This window comes from Balaenoptera borealis, assembly GCF_965194805.1.
Source record: "Balaenoptera borealis genome assembly, chromosome: 11".
Taxonomy (NCBI): Eukaryota; Metazoa; Chordata; class Mammalia; order Artiodactyla; family Balaenopteridae; genus Balaenoptera; species Balaenoptera borealis.
The window spans coordinates 97,109,570-97,133,083 of record NC_138868.1 but is presented as its reverse complement, the minus strand read 5'-3'; the positions used below and the strand labels follow the sequence as shown (position 1 = coordinate 97,133,083).

Genomic DNA, 23,514 nt, shown 5'->3' with positions numbered 1-23,514 from the left:
CTATTCAATTGTATTGGAGGTTCCAGTCAGTGCAGTAAGGCAAGAAATAGAAATATAAGGTATCTAGGTTAGAAAGGAAGATGAAAAAATGTCTTTATTCCCAGAAGACATACCATCTATGTAGAAAATCCTATAGAATCTACAAAAAAGCTAATAGAAGTGACATAAGCAAGTTTAGCAAGGTTGCAGGCTACAAGGTCAGCATACAAAAACCAATTTTACTTTTATATGAAGGCAATCAACAACTGGAAATTGACATTTAAAAAAAACCATTTAAAACCATAATGAAAAAGAATATGAAAAGAATGTATATGTATTTATAACTGAATCACTTTGCTGTACAGCAGAAATTAACACGTTGTAAATCAACTATACTTCAATAACATAAAAATAAATAAATAAATAAAAGATACCATTTACAGAAGCAACAAAAAAAGAGAGATAAATGTGACAAAATATGGGCAAGATGTGTACACTAAAAACTATAAAAGATTTCTTAGCGATATTAAAGAAAACCTAAATATTGAATAAATGGAGACAGACTGTGTTCATGGGTTAGAAGATTCAATATTATTTAAGATGTCAGTTCTCCCAAACTGATTTATAGATTCAATGCAATTCCAATCAAAATCCTAAGAGGATTTTTTTTTGTAGAAAATGACAAGCTGATTCTAAAATTCATATGGAAATGCAAGGGACCTAGAATACAATTTTGAAAATGGAGAACAATTTGCAGCACTTACCCTAAATGATTTCAATATTTATAATAAAGCTACAGTAATCAAGACAGTACGGTATGGGGGGGAGGAACCAAGATGGCAGAGTAGAAGGACGTGCTCTCACTCCCTCTTGTGAGAACACCAGAATCACAGCTAACTGCTGGACAATCATCGACAGGAAGACACTGGAACTCACCAAAAAAGATACCCCACGTCCAAAGACAAAGGAGAAGCCACAATGAGACGGTAGGAGGGGCACAATCACAGTAAAATCAAATCCCATAACTGCTGGGTGGGTGACTCACAGGCTGGAGAACACTTATACCACAGAAGTCCACCCACTGGAGTAAAGGTTCTGAGCCCCAAGTCAGGCTTCCCAACCTGGGGGTCCGGCAACGAGAGAAGGAATTCCTAGAGAATCAGACTTTGAAGCCTAGTGGGATTTGATTGCAGGACTTCGACAGGACTGGGGGAAACAGAGACTCCACTCTGGGAGGGCACACACAAAGTAGTGTGCGCATCCGGACCCAGGAGAAGGAGCAGTGACCCTGGGGAGACTGAACCAGACCTATCTGCTAGTGTTGGAGGGTCTCCTGCAGAGGCGGGGTGGGGGGAACGGGACTGTGGCTCACCGTGTGGACAAGGACACTGGCAGCAGAAGTTCTGGGAAGTACTCCTTGGCGTGAGCCCTCCCAGAGTCTGTCATTAGCCCCACCAAAGAGCCCAGGTAGGCTCCAGTGTTGGGTCACCTCAGGCAAAACAACCAACAGGGAGGGAACCCAGCCCCACCCATCAACAGTCAAGTGGATTAAAGTTTTACTGAGCTCTGCCCACCAGAGCAACAGTCAACTCTACCCCCCACCAGTCCCTCCCATCAAGCCTCTTAGGTAGCCTCATCCACCAGAGGACAGACAGCAGAAGCAAGAAGAACTACAATCTTGCAGCCTGTGGAATAAAAACCACATTCACAGAAAGATAGACAAGATGAAAAGGCAGAGGGCTATGTACCAGATGAAGGAACAAGATAAAACCCCAGAAAAACAACTCAATGAAGTGGAGATAGGCAACCTTCCAGAAAAAGAATTCAGAATAATGACAGTGAAGATGATCCAGGACCTCAGAAAAACAATGGAGGCAAAGATCGAGAAGATGCAAGAAATGTTTAACAAAGACCTAGAAGAATTAAAGAACAAACAAACAGAAATGAACAATACAATAACTTAAATGAAAACTGCACTACAAGGAATCAATAGCAGAATAATTGAAGCAGAAGAACGGATAAGTCACCTGGAAGACAGAATGGTGGAATTCATTGCCACAGAACAGAATAAAGAAAAAAGAATGAAAAGAAATGAAGACAGCCTAAGAGACCTCTGGGACAACATTAAATGCAACAACATTCGCATTATAGGGGTCCCAGAAGGAGAAGAGAGAGAGAAAGGACCAGAGAAAATATTTGAAGAGATTATAGTCGAAAACTTCCCTAACATGGGAAAGGAAATAGCCACCCAAGTCCAGGAAGCTCAGAGAGTCCCATACAGGATAAACCCAAGGAGAAACACGCCGAGACACATAGTAATCAAATTGGCAAAAATTAAAGACAAAGAAAAATTATTGAAAGCAACAAGGGAAAAATGACAACATACAAAGGAACTCCCATAAGGTTAACAGTTGATTTCTCAGCAGAAACTCTACAAGCCAGAAGGGAGTGGCATGATATACTTAAAGTGATGAAAGGGAAGAACCTACAGCCAAGATTACTCTACCCGGCAAGGATCTCATTCAGATTCGATGGAGAAATCAAAACCTTTACAGACAAACAAAAGCTAAGAGAATTCAGCACCACCAAACCAGCTCTACAACAAATGCTAAAGGAACTTCTCTAAGTGGGAAACACAAGAGAAGAAAAGGACCTACAAAAACAAACCCAAAACAATTAAGACAATGGTGATAGGAACATACATATCGATAATTACCTTAAACGTGAATGGATTAAAGGCTCCAACCAAAAGACATAGGCTCGCTGAATGGATACAAAAACAAGATCCATACATATGCTGTCTACAAGAGACCCACTTCAGACCTAGGGACACATACAGACTGAAAGTGAGGGGATGGAAAAAGATATTCCATGCAAATGGAAATCAAAAGAAAGCTGGAGTAGCTATACTCATATCAGACAAAATAGACTTTAAAATAAAGAATGTTACAAGAGACAAGGAAGGACACTACATAATGATCAAGGGATCAATCCAAGAAGAAGATATAACAATTATAAATATATATGCACCCAACATAGGAGCACCTCAATACATAAGGCAACTGCTAACAGCTATAAAACAGGAAATCGACAGTAACACAACAATAGTGGGGGACTTTAACACCTCACTTACACCAATGGACAGATCATCCAAAGTGAAAACAAATAAGGAAACAGAAGCTTTAAATGACACAATAGACCAGACAGATTTAATTGATATTTATAGGACATTCCATCCAAAAACAGCAGATTACACTTTCTTCTCAAGTGCACAGGGAACATTCTCCAGAATAGATCACATCTTGGGTCACAAATCAAGCCTCAATAAATTTAAGAAAACTGAAATCATATCAAGCATCTTTTCTGACCACAACGCTATGAGATTAGAAATGAATTACAAGGAAAAAAAACGTAAAAAACACAAACACTTGAAGGCTAAACAATATGTTACTAAATAACCAAGAGATCACTGAAGAAATCAAAGAGGAAATCAAAAAATACCTAGAGACAAATGACAATGAAAACACGACGATCCAAAACCTATGGGATGCAGCAAAAGCAGTTCTAAGAGGGAAGTTTATAGCTATACAAGCCTACCTCAAGAAACAAGAAAAATCTCAAGTAAACAATCTAACTTTACACCTAAAGGAACTAGAGAAAGAAGAACAAACAAAACCCAAAGTTAGCAGAAGGAAAGAAATCATAAAGATCAGAGCAGAAATAAATGAAATAGAAACAAAGAAAACAATAGCAAAGATCAATAAAACTAAAAGCTGGTTTTTTGAGAAGATAAACAAAATGATAAGCCATTAGCCAGACTCATCAAGAAAAAGAGAGGACTCAAATCAATAAAATTAGAAAAGAAAAAGGAGAAGTTACAACAGATACCGCAGAAATACAAAGCATCCTAAGACTACTATAAGCAACTCTATGCCAATAAAATGGACAACCTGGAAGAAATGGACAAATTCTTAGAAAGGTATAACCTTCCAAGACTGAACCAGGAAGAAACAGAAAATATGAACAGACCAATCACAAGTAATGAAATTGAAACTGTGATTAAAAATCTTCCAACAAACAAAAGTCCAGGACCAGATGGCTTCACAGGTGAATTCTATCAAACATTTAGAGAAGAGCTAACACCTATCCTTCTCAAACTCTTCCAAAAAATTGCAGAGGAAGGAACACTCCCAAACTCATTCTATGAGGGCACCATCACCCTGATACCAAAACCAGACAAAGATACTACAAAAATAGAAAATTACAGACCAATATCACTGATGAATATAGATGCAAAAATCCTCAACAAAATACTAGCAAACAGAATCCAACAACACATTAAAAGGCTCATACACCACGATCAAGTGGGATTTATCCCAGGGATGCAAGGATTCTTCAATATACGCAAATCAATCAATGTGATACACCATATTAAAAAATTGAGGAATAAAAACCATATGATCATCTCAATAGATGCAGAAAAAGCTTTTGACAAAATTCAACACCCATTTATGATAAAAACTCTCCAGAGAGTGGGCATAGAGGGAACCTACCTCAACATAATAAAGGCCATATAGGACAAACCCACAGCAAACATCATTCTCAATGGTGAAAAACTGAAAGCATCTCCTCTAAGATCAGGAACAAGACAAGGATGCCCACTCTCACCACTATTATTCAACATGGTTTTGGGAGTCCTAGCCATGGCAATCAGAGAAGAAAAAGAAATAAAAGGAATACAAATTGGAAAAGAAGAAGTAAAACTGTCACTTGCAGATGACATGATACTATACATAGAGAATCCTAAAAATGCCACCAGAAAACTCTAGAGCTAATCAATGAATTTGGTAAAGTTGCAGGATACAAAATTAATGCACAGAAATCTCTTGCATTCCTATACACTAATGATGAAAAATCTGAAAGAGAAATTATGGAAACACTTCCATTTACCACTGCAACAAAAAGAATAAAATACCTAGGAATAAACCTACCTAGGGAAACAAAAGACCTGTATGCAGAAAACCATAAGACACTGATGAAAGAAATTAAAGATGATACCAACAGATGGAGAGATATACCATGTTCCTGGATTGGAAGAATCAATATTGTGAAAATGACTATACTATCCAAAGCAATCTACAGATTCAATGCAATCCCTATCAAATTACCAATGGCATTTTTTACGGAACTAGAACAAATCATCTCAAAATTTGTATGGAGACACAAAAGACCCCGAATAGTCAAAGCAGTCTTGAGGGAAAAAAACCGAGCTGGAGGAATCAGACTCCCTGACTTCAGACTATACTACAAAGCTACAGTAATCAAGACAATATGGTACTGGCACAAAAACAGAAACATAGATCAATGGAACAAGATAGAAAGCCCAGAGATAAACCCACACACCTATGGTCAACTAATCTCTGACAAAGGAGGCAAAGATATACAATGGAGAAAAGACAGTCTCTTCAATAAGTGGTGCTGGGAAAACTGGACAGCTACATGTAAAAGAATGAAATTAGAACACTCCCTAACACCATACACAAAAATAAACTCAAAATGGATTCAAGACCTAAATGTAAGACCAGACACTATAAAACTGTGAGAGGAAAACATAGGAAAAACACTCTTTGACATAAATCACAGCAAGATCTTTTTTGATCCACCTCCTAGAGCAATGGAAATAAAAACAAAACTAAACAAATGGGACCTAATGAAACTTCAAAGCTTTTGCACAGCAAAGGAAACCATAAACAAGACGAAAAGACAGCCCTCAGAAAGGGAGAAAATGTTCACAAATGAATCAACAGACAAAGGATTAATCTCCAAAATAAATAAACAGCTCATGCAGCTCAATATTAAAGAAACAAACAACCCAATCCAAAAATGGGCAGAAGACCTAAATAGACATTTCTCCAAAGGAGACATACAGATGGCCAAGAAGCACATGAAAAGCTGCTCAACATCACTAATTATTAGAGAAATGCAAATCAAAACTACAATGAGGTATCACCTCACACCACTTAGAATGGGCATCATCAGAAAATCTACAAACAACAAATGCTGGAGAGGGTGTGGAGAAAAGGGAACCCCCTTGCACTGCTGGTGGGAATGTAAATTGATACAGCCACTATGGAGAACAGTATGGAGATTCCTTAAAAAACTAAAAATAGAATTACCATATGATCCAGCAATCCCACTACTGGGCATATATCCAGAGAAAACCATAATTCAAAAAGACACATGCACCCCAATGTTCATTGCAGCACTGTTTACAATAGCCAGGTCATGGAAGCAACCTAAATGCCCATCGACAGACGAATGTATAATGAAGTTGTGGTACATATATACAATGGAATATTACTCAGCCATAAAAAGGAACAAAATTGAGTCATTTATCGAGATGTGGATGGATCTAGAGACTGTCATACAGAGTGAAGTTAAGTCAGAAAGAGAAAAAGAAATATCGTATGTTAACACATGTATGTGGAACCTAGAAAAATGGTACAGATGAACCGGTTTGCAGGGCAGAAGTTGAGACACAGATGTAGAAAACAAACGTATGGACACCAAGGGCGGAAAACCGCAGTGGGGTGGGGATGGTGGTGTGCTGAATTGGGCGATTGGGATTGACATGTATACACTGATGTGTATAAAATTGATGACTAATAGGAACCAGCAGTATAAAAAAAGAAACAAACAAAAAAAACCCAACTAAAACTAAACTTTCTTTGGGTTATTTGTATGGAAATATGTTAATATAAATGATTCAGACATTACACGAAATTTCTAAAAATCTTATATGTTCTGGTATAATGTTATAAGTCATAATTCTAGTTATTACTCTAAAATGTATATCTCAGAAATAACTAAATTTCCTTGTCAATTGCATTATTATGAACTTTCATCAAATCTTTAACCGTGGTCATTTTTAAAAAGTCTTTTGTCATTTACAGATAGTTCTTGGTGTACTCTGATGCTTTCGCAAAAATGTTCCTATAAAAGGGTTTCATCTTCAAGGAATTCACGGAAAAGACTCTGACAAGTACAGGTTTCTGGTAACTGACTGTACTGCTGAACTGAATGAATAAACATTTTCAGAACTCTAATGGAAAACTGATGAATTCATAAAAGTGCTAATAAAAGATCAAGATGAAAAAAAAATTAATTACATGGGACTGAGTGAACTGATGAGGATGATTATAATTTTTGTGACTTTCTGTTTGAATTAAAAAAAAAAATCCCACAAGGACTCAGAGGCAAAAAATATACAAATCAATTTTCACTGCAAAATAAAGCAGCTGTTACAGTGGAGGATTACTGGACTGAATGTCAATATTATGACATAGTATGAGTGTGTTTTCGTGTTTGGTAATTGCAATCATTGTTGCTTTTGTTGTGGTCATCCATTTACAATGCTTGGTGTCAGTTTATTTATCTCTTGTGAAAATAAAATACAGTGTGTGTGTGTGAGTTGTGGGAAAAAAAAAAAACAACGAGACACAGAATATCTTCATGACTTTGGAATAGGCAAACATTTCTTAAAGAGGACACAAAGCATTAATCATATTTGAAAAGTCGATAAACTGGACATCATTAAAACTTAAATTATGTTATTCAAAAAATACCAATTAAAAGTATAAAAACAAAAAAAAAGTAGAAAAAAAAAAAGGAAAGCATATTTTAAAAACTTGGCCTATGAAAAACCTTAAAATCTCTTACGCAGATATTAGTAAAAAGTTTAAGCCATCTGAGCAATTCACCTTAACTAATACCATTCACCAGAAACACAATTTGTATCCAGCTGTTCTTTATAAGCTAGTGAGTTTTGCATTATCATTCCTGTCTCATGGCTAAAATTTAAAAGCAAAGCTGTAAGATCTCTGTTTGTATCTGCCTGTATTTTTATATATGTCTATGTATGTATGTAATAAATTTGTGATTTTTTTCTACTTGAAAAAACAAACAAGACAGTACAGTATTGGTGTAAAGGTAGACAAACATATTAATGGAAGAGAACAGAGAATCCAGACTTCGAAGGAATTCTCCAACTAACAGCAATTACTCATGGGACTGGGAGTGAGGATGAAAGATGACACATATACATAACTTTCAATGACTTACTTTAAAAAGTGAGAAATAGTTCATGCTCTCCTTACGGGATGAGGCAGTGTTAACTATCACCAGCAGGTACCTGAGGGCCGTTGGCATGACCGTGGCACACAGCTGGGCCACGGCCGATGACAGTTCCTTCCTTCCATCACCCTTTTTCCTTTTTACATCACTGCAGCCATTTATTTATTATGTGCACATTAAGGTATTATTCTGACTACATTTCTCATGTGGTTTTTAATTAGAAAATGTATCCAAGAGCAGAACAGCGCAGATATATACAGATTTAAAAACATAAAGAAAAAAGAATAAAGAGATTAATGATAAGGCAAATGTGGCTATCAGGGTGGATATTGGAAACCAAACAGAAACCACTATCCTACAAACTTTTCCTATAAACACAACCGTGAGTCCTCAGCACCTGGAATACTGTGTGCAGTGCTGACGGCTTTAGTACAAGAAAGATGTCATGACCTGGAGAAGGTCCAAGGAAAGGCGGCTAAAAAGATCCAGAGAACAGGGAGCCCGTCACGCGAGGAGAAGCTGGAAGGATTAGGACTCTGCGGCGGGGATAAGTAAGGCTGCGATTGCAGTCATTTTGAAGTATGGCCAACGCATTAAGTGGTTCAGGGAAGAACAGGGTAATTATACCTTGTACACAAAATTGCACAATCCCAGCAGAAAAGACGACCCCTCCGCCCCAAGATATCCGGGGGCTAGTTCGGGAGAGACAGGAAACCCCACGCTACGGTAGGAAGTAAACTCGGGGCACAGACTGTAGGGAGGCAACGTGGAGAGAGCCCTGTGCATGTGATGAGGACACAGCAACGTCCCCAGGAGTGGGAGTCCTGGGGTGCGGAGGCTCGGGGGGGAGGCAGCGGCTGCCCCGCCTCGGCCAGTCTGTTTCCTCGCCATCAACCTCTGCTCCCCTGAGATAACCTGAGCGAGTGTCTGCTCCTCACAGCTGAAAGAGCGCAAACTGAAACTGGAAATATGAACCCATTCATGCACAAGTCACACAACTTCAGGGCTGGGCTGTCAAAGGAGACGGACACCGCTGCCAGTCTGTGTAGCCTCACTCAAACCTCTCCAGCACCAGCGTCCACTGTGGACACACTGAGGAGGTCCCAGTATTGCCACTCTCCATCTCAGTCTGCAAAGGATAAAAATGACACCTCCTCCGTGTGTCCAAAACGGATGCCGACGCAGGGCGGCAGCTTAGATCCTGGGACCCTGGGTACCCCTGCTGAACCCCTCCAGGGACCATCAAGGCAGCCAGGGCTCAGGCCCAAAGCATCAGGCGGCCCGGCAGACGGATGGCCCATTGCAGGACAGGCTTCGAAAGGTGGCCGGTTAAAGCTGATCTCTGGTGTCAGGCCCCCTCCGCCTCAAAGGCCAAGCCAGAAGGCCGCACCCGTGCTGACTCACCATGGTTTCCACTCCACAGGCAGTGGGGCCACAATGCCCTCCCGTGCCAGCCACATCAGCTCTGGTTCTTCTATGGGATCAATACCAATCTCTCTGGCAAATTCAAGAATTTCTGCAAGGAGGGGTAGGAGGGTGGGAAGGTAAGAGAGGTGGGGGTGGGAGGAGGGTGGATACAAAGAAGGAAGAATCAGTCAGTCTTGGGAGATAAGAAGAGAGCTATATATTGGTCTCTGCCCCCGTTCCTATTAATATTTGGTCTTTGGTCCCAGTTCCTGACACAGAGTTCCTAAAGCCCTTGGAATTTCCTGAGTGATAGGAGAGTCTTTTGTCCCAATGAGGCGACTCTGGGTGGGCTCCTGGATGGGGCCTGGTCACCAGAAAGACCAAGCCATGATTAGAAGCTTGGAACTTTCAGCCTCTCCCCTCATTCTCTGGAGAGGGGCTGGTAAATGAATTAATAAGCGATCATACATACATGATGAAGCCTCCATAAAAATCCCTAAACTCTGGGGTTCAGAGAGCTTCTGGCACTTCCACGTGCAAGGAGGGTGGCACATCCCAGCTCCACTGGGACAGAAGTTCCTGCACTTGGGACCCTCTCGGACCTCGCCCTATGTATCTCTTCCTCTGGCTGTTCACCTCTACCCTTTATCATATCCTTTACGGGTCATCTCAGTGGAGGACTTTGGAAGATGACATACCTGGGGACTAGGAAAAGCAAAAAGGACCGGCAGAAATTTGGTTAGACAAGGACTAATGTGTTCGTTAATTTCACACGTATTTTTTGTGTGCCTCCTATGTGCCAGTCACCAGGTGCCATGACTAAGAGAGAAATGCCCTCTGTCCTTATGGAGCTTACATGCTGGTAGAAGAAACAGCCAGTAGTGACATCAACAGATAAATATACAAGGAATTAAGGCTTCTGATAAACGTAATGAAGGAAGTGAGTGAGGTATGAGACAGAGTTTGTCAAGGTGGAGGGGCAGTCTTTTACAAAGGGTGGTCAGAAAACCTCTCAGAATGGGACACTCAGCTAAATCCTGTAGGAAACAAAGGAGCCAGCTATGCAGAGCACTGAGGAAAGAGGAATCAGGCAGAAGAGCGGGTTCAAAGGGCCTGTGACATGTGGCAGCCTGGCCTGTCTGGGGACCGTCAGAAAGGCCATGTGACTAGCAGAGGGAGGGAGAGAGGGGCACTGTGTGAGCCTGGCTGGGTGGCAGGGCCGTGTCATGCAGAGCCCCACACATCCCACTGAGGGCGTTATGCTGAGCATAATGGAAGATTATATGGAAGATTATGAAAAGCAGAGCCCTGATGTGATCTGCTTTACACTGTAAGATCACTCTGGTGCTAAGTGGAGCACAGACTGGAGAAGGGCAAGAGTAGAAGCAGGAGGCTGATTAGGAAGCTGCTGCGAGTCCAGGAAGAGAAAACGGGGGCTCGAGCTTAGGACGTCTACGCATGACTGAGTAGAAGAGAGTTTTTTATAAATATCCTTAGAGAAAGTTAGACCCCGTTTATAATAGCAAACCAAAAAGAATAAAATCTTTAAGAAATAAACTGAGGGCTTCCCTGGTGGCACAGTGGTTGAGAATCTGCCTGCCAATGCGGGGAACAGGGGTTCGAGCCCTGGTCTGGGAAGATCCCACATGCCACAGAGCAACTGGGCCCGTGAGCCACAACTACTGAGCCTGCGCATCTGGAGCCTGCGCGTCTGGAGCCTGTGCTCCGCAACAAGAGAGGCCGCGATAGTGAGAGGCCCGCACACCGCGATGAAGAGTGGCCCCCGCTTGCCACAACTAGAGAAAGCCCTCGCACAGAAACGAAGACCCAACACAGCCATAAATAAATAAATAAATAATTTTTTAAAAAAAGAAACAAACTGAGCAAGAAATGTGCAAAACCAAAATGAAGAAAACTTTAAGTCACCCCTGAAGAACATAAAAAAGACACAAACGGAAAGGAATAGATGTTCTTTGATAGGAACCTCCAGGTTGACCTGGATGCATAACTTAACTGCATAGAGATGTCAATCCTCCCCAGGCTCATTCATAAATTTAACACAATTTTCTCTAAAATACCAACAGTTCCCCAATACACAGTCCTCCCCAGAAAAAGACAGGGTGATTCTAAAGTTCATGGAGAGATAAAGCAGGTAAGATAACCAAGAAAACTTTGAAAAAAGAAGAGGACTGAGGGTATTTCAGCCTTACTAGATACTAGAATTTATTACTGAGCCTCAGTAGTTAAGAGCACAGTTCTGGCGTATGAACAGACAGCCCCACGGAACAGAAGAAAAAGTAGACCCCAAAACACATAGGCGGCACTCAACCAGTGGGTGAAAGATGAGCTATTCCATGAACAGTGTGGGGACAAACCTGAGGACACCATGAGAGCAGGGAAGCTTTTCTAACTATGATACAAAATTCAGGGGCCATATGAGAACAGACTGATAAATTTAACACAGAGATTAAAAATTTCTACACGGCAAACAAACAAAAATCCTATGCTATAACAAATCCCATCCTATCCTAATGTGGGATCCACGGACTCCTACAGACGCAAGAGTTCTTCCCCAAAACTGGCTCGCAAACCATCTGAACTATAAGAAAAATTTGTGTGTCCAAGTCCGCAACTCATGAGAAATTCAAAGAAATCTTCACCCCCCAAAATAGCATGGTGCTTCAAAGTGTAGGCCCTGGAGCTAGAATACCTAGGTATGGATCCTAGCTGCCCCGATTAGTAAACTGTGTGACTACAGGGAAGTTACTCAACCTTTCTGTGCCTTGGTTTCCTCATCTGTAAAATGGGGATAATAATAGTATCTAACTCACAGAGTTGCTGTGAGGGTTGAAAACGAAATACATGTAAAGTTCTTAGTAGAGAGACTGGCACACAGTAGCACTCAACAAATTTTGTTATTATTGTTATTAATTATGTTATTATTGTTGTTTTTTAAAAAAAATCACACAGCTTTAGTTTGTTCTTAAGAAATTGGGTTTCCCCTGGCCTCAGGATATACTGTATTTCATGATATCCTCTACTATATTTTCATTTAAAGTTAATCACTGATCTGACCCAAGGTCACCGAACTTTTTCTATACAGGGCCAGACAGTAAATATTTTAGGTTTTGTGGGTTGTATGGTCTCTGTCACAACTACTCAATACTACTGCCCCTACAGCACGAAAGAAGCCATAAACAAGACATAAATAAGCATGGCTGTTATCTAATAAAACTTTAGCTACAGAAGCAAGCAACAGGCCAAGTTAGGCCTGTGGGCTATAGTTTGCCAACCCCTGATCTAACCCAAATACACTGAGCAGCCCTGTGCATGTACCATACTTTGCATTAGAAGAACAAAAATAAATCATAAAAACTGCCCTCAAAGAACTATTACAATACACCCAGGCCTCTTACCTTGCTCACTGGGGATGTAGGTCTCATCATAATCTTCCTCCAGAACCAGCTGGTCTCCTATGCGGATGGGTCTTCCGGCCATGACTGGTTTGGGCTCGAACGCCTAGATCCCAGAGACCCCACCCACCCAAAGAGAAAATCAGTGCCCCAGCTTAGAAGGGGAAAAGTTGGAGCTGGGTCATGGAGCACCTGGGCCAGACCAGCCCCTGCAGGCCAACTGAGCCAGGGAGAGTGGAGGGTGGGACCAACGGCTCAGAACTCAGGCCTTATAGCCTCTGCACCCTGGAAAGTTTAGACACATCTCCCCTCAAAGCCTTGCTGAATACTCTGTGGACCATAAACGATCTGGAAACCCAGATGTCTCAAGGGTTTGACTTCATACACTACCCCCCAAATAGGAGTAAGAACTAACAGTCTAGGACCCCTGCTGGAAAACCCTAGTGAGACACCAAAATAACTAGCAGCACACACACCCCCATATACCAATGTACCCCAGGTGCAGTCACGCTGTCCCAACACATAGTCCTGTCTGCATGTCCCTGTTTACCTTGAACAATGCCCTCAGGGAGCTTACAGTCTAGCAAGGCAGCGTACACAGCTTCAACAGCAGTAGAAGGCGGAAGGGAAAAAACACATCCTGCTCTGGGAGTACTAACACAGAAGTGACATACGCCCACTGCGGGGATGAAGGAAGGCTTTGTCAAGGAGCTGGGTACCGAAGGCTGACAAGAGTTCTGACAGCGGAGAGAGGAATCCCAGGCAGAGGGAACAGCATGTCAGGCAAGGTGTTCTGGGGAGCCGATGCCAGCGTGCATGGCAGGCGCCGGGGTGGAGCCAGGCCTGGGTCTGGTCATGGTGATCTCGGCGGATGACGCTGAAGGGCCTCAACTCTGCCCTGCAGCAGAGAGGAGCCACTGCGGGCTTTGGTGGAAGAAAGTGACACAGAGTGGCCTTTTTTTAGGATGAGAACTTTGGCAGGAGTGGCCTGGCTGGATTGGAGAAATGAGAGACTGGCATCAGGAAAACCACTGAGGAGGCTGCAGTCCCGGGGAAAGATGATGAGGGCTTAAACTGGGGCAGAAGCAGTGGGAATGGAGAAGAAGGGACAGACACAAGGGATGCTGTGATGTTAGGTTTAATAGGTCCAGGATGGGGGCGGGGGGGCGGGGGAGGCGGGGGGGCGGAAGACTGGAAAGGAATCCAACCTGAATCCAAGATTCCTAGCTCCAGGGACGGGGCGGTGCCACCTTCTTCAACTGACAAGCTGGCGCGGTTCTAGAATTGCTCCTTCCTTCGCATCCCTACTCCTGCAACGACCTCAGGACCCCAGGTCACAGCACCCCTCCCCTACAGCAGCTCCCACGCTGAAGCCCGATGACACAGGGACAAGTCACCCTGTAAAGTGGCTGCCACGGACAGCCCTTCAGAATGCCTCCCTAACCGGGGCGGTGGCGGCCACACCGGTGTGACCAAAGGGAGCCTGGAGGAGCAGGTCCTGACCTCTCCTGTAGCCACCTCTTCAGACACTGTCACAGTTCCATCTGGGGCAGCAAGCATGTCACAGCCCTCACAGCAGAGGAAGTGAGCAGAAAGACCTCATCATCGGGACTTCCCTGGCGGTCCAGTGGTTAAGACTCCACACTTCCAATACAGGGGGCACGGGTTCGATCCCTGGTCCGGGAACTAAGATCCCATATGCCTTGGGGCATGGCAAAAAAAAAAAAAAAAAAGACCTCGTCGTCAAAAAGAAGGTTGGGATGCAGCCTGTAATGAGTGCTCAGAAAACAGCCCGATCTGGTGACTCTGAATCTGTTCCAAGATCCCTGGAGAGGGGCCCCTGATAAACACAAAGGATCTCTGAGGGACCATTCCCGTGGCCCTCTCTGCACCCTGGCAGCTGACAAATGGGCAAGGGAGGTGTCTTGCCTTAGGGTTCACAAAAGATGGTTCCCTTTGTCAGTCACTGGACCCAAGGGAGCCAGGCTCTGCCCCCTCTCATTCCCACCACAACACCTCCAAGCAGCAACTTTGTGCCTCGGGAAGAAAGGCTAAAGAAGCATTCTTCCCTGCAGTACTTAAGCCTAAGTGGGAATCTTCTCCCTCCCCTAAGAACCTATAACACCTGCGGACGTAATGCTTGAGCCTCCACACACACAGTCAGAGATGAGTAGGGCCAGACGCGGAAAAAGCAGAGCAGAAAAGGACCAAGAACCAGCGCAGGAGATGTGGCCCACAGCCTGGAGGTTTAAGGAGCCCTCGGAATCTTTAATCCTCTGAGTTAGGGAGAAGAGGGAAAAAAAAAAAAGGAAAGGATCTCTGGGGAGGTAGGAATCGCAGTGGCCTGAACATCAGGCTGTACGTTATTCAATTCAACAGGCAGTGATCTATACAAGGCATTGTACCAACTATCTCAGAGAATTCGAGAAATTCTGCATTTGAAAAATGTTACCTATCCCTAGATACATCCCATCTCCATAAAGCAGGGGGCAGGTAAAATCTCTGTCCTCGCGGCAAAATGCCTAATTAGCTATTTACAAAACCGTCTATGTTTAACTATTTAAAGGTCAGGAAGAATGTGGAAAATCTAAATTCCTGGATTATTCAAATGTCAAACAAATCTTCTGCCAGAAAAAAATTAAAATACGGGTGGGCTATAGTCTACCTTCTTTCCTTGCCTTGCCTGGCTTCAGGAAAGACATAGGCAAGGACAGGGCCAAAAGGGCAGGAATTGCAGGAATAAGGAAGGTGGTGGAAGAGAAACCACATTCGTTCAATGGCTACTAGAGATCATTTACTCATTGGAGAAGTATTTATTTGCTGCTGGGCGCTAGAGATGGAATGGTGATTAAAAACAGATTCAGCTGCTACTCCCCAGGAGCTAGTCTAGTGAGGGAGGGAGACAAACCAATCAGTCACAGGTAAGTGTATAATTTTAAACGAGGTAAGAGCTCTGAAGGAAAAGAGCCTGACTTAGATGAAGCCTGTGCTGAGCAGTGAAGAACGAGGAGGTATTCACCAGACAAAAAGAGGAGGAAAAGGTGTTCTAACAAAAGCAGCAGCACATGCAAAGGCCCTTCAACAGGAAGGAACACTAAGCAAGAAGAAGCATAGTCGGAGATGATGCTGGGCAGGTGGGTGGAAGCCGGGCCATGTGGAGAGCTTGGCTTTTATAATAAGAGAGCTGGAAATCAGGAAAGGGTTTTTCCAGATACATATTTTGAAAAGATTACTCAGGCAGCCACTGGAAATGGAGGCCAGATTGGAAAAGAAGAAAATCAGAGTGGCTGCAGAGAGATTAGGTAGGAAACCACGAGCCAATCTAGATGAGAGGTGACGATAACCCGGGTGAGCGGGGGTAAGATGAGACATCTAAGAAAGCAGCCCTGAGATCAGCTTCAGGAAACACACGGCACATGTCCTAACATTTCCCTCTAAGCCTGAGACCGTGAGGCACATCACTGTCAATCCTGGCACCCTAGACATGGCTTCAGAACCGTCAACGTGGTACTCCATGCAGCACTTACCGATAGATGAGATGAAACCTGATGAGATGTGCTTGCCACCAGGCCTGACCCTCACTGTGAGCCACGGAGTTGTGGGGAAGGATCACCCAACTGTCCTCATCCATCTCCTGCCAATCCCAGAATCTAGCAAAAAAGGAAAGGCTCGTACACCTTCTCCAGGAGGCCCTCCCTGGCCAACCTCGGCCTCTCCTGTCTACTTATAACTACCTCGGCACAAAGGACACAGTTTTCCTCTGTTCATAGGCATATTTTTCTCGGTATTACCTTTTTTATGGGAATGTGTTCCACCTCTCCTGTTAAGCCACAGGCTTCTGAGGGTCATGCCTCTGCCTCCTTCTGCATTTACCAACCAAGCCTAAAATAAGCTAAGTAAACGTAGGAGCTTGGTCACTGCTCTAAACCACTAATATACAATCAAAGAATCTCAAGAGCAAAAAAAAAGCCCATAAGAGCTCTGGTCCAACTGCCCTTCCCTTGCCAAACTTTCCCTCTCTATGCTTTAAGTGTCAGACAGCATAGTGGCTGAAGCACCAGTTTGGGGGCCAGAAACACCTGAATTAAATCCCATCTTTCTCATTCACCAGCTGTATGAACTTAGGCAAGGTACTTCACTTCTCTAAGCCTCAATAACCTCATGTGCGTAATTCAAATAATCATGATAATCTACATCAAAAGGTTGTTTGAAGATGAAATGAGATAATATATACCTGTACAGTGCCTAGCACAGTCCCTGGTACACAAAACACGTTAAATAAATTTAGCAATATTCCTGATGTTACTGCCAATTCCACAGTTAGATCAGCCTTAACTATGAAAAGGTCTTTCTCTTAGTAAGCCAAAAATCTATGTCTAAGAAACTTCCTCCCATTTGACCTATTCCACTCTCTGGACCCACGAAGGGCACCCAAGGCACCACTACTCCAAGCCAGGTTTCCCCAGCTCCCTTCCCTTCAATACATGCCACTGGTTCCCAGTCTCTCGACATTATGGTTACCTTCCTGTGAATGTGGTCTAATTTGACAGGCATAGCCAAAAAGTTTTGCACACCTGCGTACTCACAGAGCATACACACATATATGCATACTTAGGGTTCCCTGCATATTTATTTCTTCCACCCTGCTTGAACAATTATAAAGAAAGTTCACCACCGGAAAAGAAAAGATTTACTGGAGAAGGCATTGAGGAGAACGTGGAAGACATTAGAGTTGATTATGCAGTGGTAATGAGCACAGGTTTGGGAACATTCTAGGCTTTGAATCCCAGCTCTGCCACTTACCCGCTGGGCAAGTTGCCTCAGTTTCCTCGTCTATAAAATGGGGATAATAACAATGTCTATCTAAAAGGGTTGTGAGGATTAAATGACTCAATATGTGTAAAATACTCGAAACATAGTAAGACCTCAATAAATGTTAGTTGTTATTATTACCATTCACTTATTTAAAGGGCTTAGTCTACATTGTTCTAGAGGACAAAGCTAGTACCAGGGAATATAAGTTAAGACCATTCAGACATCCAATAACCATTTACTGAACACCTACCATGGGTCAGGCACTGTGCTGTCATGGCCACAAACCTGATAACATGCCAGCTCAACCTAGTTGTGAAGCCAAATATGTAAATACATGATTATATAGTGTGTTAAGTGTATTAAGGGAAGTATCAGAAAATACGACAGGACACAAAGGCAAGTGCAATTAACCCTACTTTGGAAGATCAGGAAAAGCACTGCAGAGTAGAGGACCATGGAGATGGTTCTTGAAGGATAAGCAGGAGCTCACCAGGATAAGGGAGTAAGGTTATTTAAGGCAGAAGACACAGCTTACACAAAGGCAAAGAGGCAGAAGAGAGTATACGGTAGGTGCAGAGAATTAATGATGACAACAAAAGCTTATATTCACTGAACACTTCCTATGTTCCAAGAACTGTACTAATGCTATATATACATCATCACACCACATCCTCTCTGCTAAGTAGAAATTATTATCCCCATTTTTCAAAAGAGAAAACTGAGGCTCAGCAAGTTTTCAAAAAGTCTTTTAAACTTGCCCAAGGTTTCACAGCTAGTAAATGGCACAGCAGAACACGCATGCACCCACATCTATCTGACTCCAAAGCCTTGAGCTCTTAACCACTCTGACGTGACCAGCGCACAAGGGACAATGGCAAGAGAGAGATCTACAGTGGAAGGCAAGGAGCACATAATAAAAGGCTTGGGAGGACTGAGGCTGTATCCTGACATGATGAGGAACCATCATAAGATTTCACAAAGGAGACTGGCCTGATCAGATCTGTAGTTTAGAAAGACGATTCTGACAGCTGTGTAAGAACTAATTGGAGGAGGGCAAGAAAAGACGCAGAGGGACCACTTAGAAAGGCATCCTGAAAACACAAGCAAGAAATTATGAACTAGGGACTTCCCTGGCAGTCTAGTGGTTAAGACTCTGTGCTTCCAATGAAGTGGGCACTGGTTCGATCCCTGGTTGGGGAACTAAGATCCCCATGGTGGCCAAAAAAAAAATGCAAGAAATTATGAACTAAGTCAGTGGTTGTGAGAATGGAAAGGAAGGGCCAGATTCCAGGTGTATTACGAGGCAAAAGAACAGTACTTGATGTCTGCAGCAAGTAAGGGAGAGGCAGGAGGACAATCAGAGCACTTAAGGCAGTATATTGTGATTATCAGTTCACTTCTGTGCCTTGCCCGATAGCCCCACCTAGCATACTGCCTAGATATAGGGAATGGCCAACAAATGTTTGCTGCATATATTATAATAGATGAATGAATTCCAAGTGCAGACATGGCTGACTGAGTGAATGGGTGAAGTCCTTCACTGAGACAGGAACTACAAAGGAGGAACAGATCTGGGGGACCAGGAAGGATGGGGCGACATTCAGTTGGGATGATCAGTAAGCAAGTCGGAGCTCAAGAAAAGAGGTCTGGCGGGAGCCACAGTTTGGGGAGTAACCGTTAAATAGATGGTAACTGAAACTCTGGGTGAAATCGCCCAGAGATGGAGTGTAGTGAACAGAAAGGAAGGGCTTGCAAAGGCTGATGAAGGGGGCTGGGTTAGGAAACCCCAGAGAGAGAGGAGTCGTGGAAGGCAAGTGAGGAGCGCGGTTCCACACGGAGAAGGTAGATTTTTGAATCAATGCAAGGAAAGGAAAAGACGAAAACAAAAAACTTACTAATTTCCCCAGCTGGCCAAAAGACAGCAAAAGATTGGGCCAGCCCCGATTCGGACATGGGGGCAAGCTTCCCCACAAGAGAAATGTTCAAGCAGGGTTCAGAAGGCCGGCCTTACACACTAAATTCGAACAGGACAAATAAACGAGCGCCCCTGCCAGCTCACACTCGTGGCCCAGTGCCCGCTCTCACTGCCCCGCCAGCACTCCAGCCCAAGGCCCTTCCGCCACTCAGATTTTGGATAGAGGCGCACTGATCCGGCCGCTCCATCTTCACTTCTTCCTTCAGTTCCCGCCCACACATGCACATCTCGCTCGGTGGCACACGAGTGTGCCTCGACTTTCCCGCTTCCCTCCCTTCCCAGCCACCCAACCCTCCTTCCAGGGGGTTCTCACCTGTCCCCCACCCCGGGAGGCCCTGGGCGCTAGCTCCCGGCTCCGCGCAGCTTCCCCAGCACCACCCGAGCTCCCAGCTTCCAGGGACGCCGGGGTGTTGCCCTGCAGCGGCCAATAACCACTTCCGGAAAGGGTACGAACCTAGCAACTGAGAGCCCCGCCTCTACCCAGAGTCAAAAGGTCGCCGAATGAGAGCCCTGTCATCGGATTGGTTAAAGGTCCCGACGGATCACGGAGGCGAGCTGCACGTTTCCCGTTGCATGATGGGAGAGGTAGTCCAATATAGTTGATGGGGCTCCACAAGGGGTTAAAAGAGAGTCAGAATTTAGCTAGGAGGGGAATTTCTTCCCGGGCAGGAAAGGATCATTCAGAGTATCGACAGTAACGTGACTTACCTAAGGCAATCTTTTGGTCATCATTTTTAGTAGCGTGATTAACATCAGGTGAATAATACACTGATCCTCAATAATCAACCCACCGAGGCTTTAATAAACAAAAGAAAGACTCCCATTTGCTATGACTAAATCAGTTAGTACCCGCTCAGGAGTTAAGAGACCACTGTCCATCTTTTTTACCAGAGGGCAGGGCTCAGGCAAGAAGGGTATAATAATCTCTGTCATAACTATTTCTTTTTTAAATTTATTTATTTATTCATTTATTTAATTTGGGGCTGCATTGGTTCTTCGCTGCCGCACGCGGGTTTTCTCTAGTTGCTGAGAGCGGGGCGGGGGGGCTACTCTTTGTTGCGGTGCGCGGGCTTCTCATTGCGGTGGCTCCTCCTGTTGTGGAGCACGGTCTTCAGTAGTTGTGGCACACAGGCTTCAGTAGCTGTGGCTCGCAGGCTCTAGAGCGTAGGTTCAGTAGTTGTGGCACACGAGATTAGTTGCTCTGCGGCATGTGGGATCTTCCCGAACGAGGGCTCAAACCCGTGTTTCCCGCATTGGCAGGCGGATTCTTAACCACTGCGCCACCAGGGAAGCCCTGTCATAACTCTTTCCAATAGTCTATTTAAGGAGGAAAAAATGGCGGTGTGTAGCCCCTCCACAAACGCTGCCTGGCAGAAGGGTTACTACTAATATAATTTAAAAGGCTTTAGTTTTGTTTGCACGAGGGCAAATCTTCCTTTCTCTTACATGTCCTCAACCTCCAGGAGAAGTCAAGAGTGGCAAAGACAGCCCTGGCCATTAAATTAATGGGAAAACTGGGGAGCAGAAAAGTGAAGAAAGTTAGTCGTTTGGCGAGGAGGATGGAGCACCTGGAGCAGCTCCTGGCAGACTCCATGGTGGAGATGCATCTGGCTCCTGCTGAGTCCTGAAACTAGTTCCAGCACCACTAGGGGCCTGGTCCCAGGATGAGGAACTCAGACTGCTGTTCCCGTGGATCCCAAAGCAGATATCCGGAAGGTATTCCTCGTGTTTAACGTCAAGTCTTTTCTGTGGCAGTTCTGCCTGTACTTCCTTTTTTCTGCCTGCAGATGACAAATCATTGCTCCCCCTTCCTCTCCACACACCTTAAAAGTCTCACAGTCGTCTGCTCCAAGGGAGCAGACTGGGAAGGACACTGAGAGCTCACCAGTTCATCCACCACAGACCTTGCACAAAATCAGGGTTCAAAAAACCATTTGCAGATTTTGTCCCCCTGTCCGAAAACTTGCAATCAATCTGGTTGACATTAATTGCCATCAAAATTCTTACCTTTTGTTCCTTAGGTCCCTTGCTGTCTAATGGGGAGAGCTAATAAAATAAGGGTTACTATGGGATTAATGAGGTTACCCCACACAGATAAGCAATTTGCATTTTATCAGGTTTCCCTATAGACTTGTACTTAGAAATGCAAACTTAGAAATGCAAATCCCTGTGCTTTTTTCATTGAACATGTCATAAACATCTTCCAAGGTGTGTTCATAAGAAGTTACTCCATTCTTTATAATGGTTACATAAGATTCAGTTGATTGAATGTCTCATGTCCCTATTGGTAATCTTTTTTTTTTTTGCTTCCAAAGTTTTGATGTTGTACACAATGCTGAAATACTGTTGGATTTTTGTTGGATAGGATCCTAGAAGTGACACTGCTCAGAGTTTACATGTTTTACATTTTAATAGACATTGCCAAATTTCTCTCTAAAAATGGAATAATTTACAGTCCAACCAATACCTTCACCAACACCAAATATTACCAATGTGAGAGGCAAAAAAATTCTGATGATGTTATCTAAATATTGTTTTAATTGTGTTCTTTCACTATTAATGACTTTTTTAAAATACTGATTTACTTATTTATTTGGCTGTGCCAGGTCTTAGTTGCGCCATGCGGGATCTTTTAGTTGCAGCATACGGGATCTAGTTCCCCGACCAGGGATAGAACCTCGGCCCCCTGAACTGGGAGTGCAGAGTCTTAGCCACTGGACCACCAAGGAAGTCCCTCTTTCACTATTAATGAAGTTGAACTTTTTTCATATATTTAGTGGCCATTTGAATTTCTATCAAATACCTGTTCACATTCTTTGTGAACACAGAAACGAAGACCCAACACAGCCATAAATAAATAAATAAACAAATACTTGAAAACAAAAAGTAAAGTAAAAAAAAAAAAATCTTCTGAGTTTTGTTAGAACTTCTTCAATATAAGATTTTTAAAATATTCTATTTTTTTCTGTAGTTTTATTTTTAATGTTAAGCTCTTTGACCTATCTGGAGTTTATTTGTAGATGAGTTAGGGATTTAGTTTTCTTTCCTCCCAAAAGGTAGCCAGTTGTCCCAACAACAGTTATTGAATAAATGTATCTATTTCCCTCTAATATGAATACCATCTTTATCATATACAAAATTCCCATACATATATTGATCTATTGATTTTTATTGTTTAACCTATGTCTAATCACCTTATTGGTTAGGATTTTTCTATCCATATTATATAATCTGCAAATAATAATCCTTTGCTTTCTAATATTTGCTCCATTTTCTCATCTTATTGAGTTAGCTAGACTGATCTAAACTATGTGGGATAAGAGTAGTGATATTGACCTTTCCTAAGCCTGACTTTAATGGTAATAATTTTAGCCTGTCACTATTATGTTTTCTATGATTTTCTGTTATCTTGTTTAAGAAGTTTCCCCTTGGTTTTTCGTGCGTTTTTTTGTTTTTATTTTTGTTTTATTTTTGGCTGCGTTGGGTCTTCTTGCTGCGGGCGGGGCTTTCTCTAGTTGCAGCGAGCAGGGGCTACTCTTCGTTGCGGTGCGCGGGCTTCTCATTGCGGTGGCTTCTCTTTTGTTATGGAGCATGGGCTCTAGGCGCGCGGGCTTCAGTAGTTGTGGCACATGGGCTCAGTAGCTGTGGCTCGCGGGCTTAGTTGCTCCGCGGCATGTGGGATCTTCCCGGACCAGGGCTCGAACCCGTGTCCCCTGCATTGGCAGGCGGAATCTTAACCCCTGCGCCACCAGGGAAGTCCCTCCCCTTGGTTTTTATCAGAAGGACTGCTGA

The 23,514-nt window shown here is 43.4% G+C and overlaps 1 protein-coding gene across 19 annotated transcripts in view; it reads right to left on the bottom strand.

Annotated features, from left to right (window-relative positions):
- CEP164 (centrosomal protein 164) overlaps positions 1 to 20,688 on the bottom strand; it is a 73,096-nt gene extending 52,408 nt beyond the window's left edge. For 3 of the 19 annotated variants that reach the window (XM_082342601.1, XM_082342598.1, XM_082342594.1), the window contains exons 1-3: positions 20,036 to 20,680; positions 12,936 to 13,038; positions 9,517 to 9,628 (exon numbers count right to left, since the gene is read on the bottom strand). In XM_082342601.1, coding sequence (XP_082198727.1) covers positions 9,517 to 9,628; positions 12,936 to 13,017 — 194 coding nt within the window. In that variant the 5' untranslated portion in view covers positions 13,018 to 13,038; positions 20,036 to 20,680. Of the gene's footprint in view, positions 1 to 9,516; positions 9,631 to 12,935; positions 13,039 to 13,482; positions 14,635 to 16,459; positions 16,583 to 20,035 lie in introns of those variants that run through there. The other 16 variants (XM_082342591.1, XM_082342589.1, XM_082342600.1 and 13 more) reach the window with 12 other exon arrangements.
- Between the last annotated feature and the right edge of the window lie 2,826 nt (positions 20,689 to 23,514).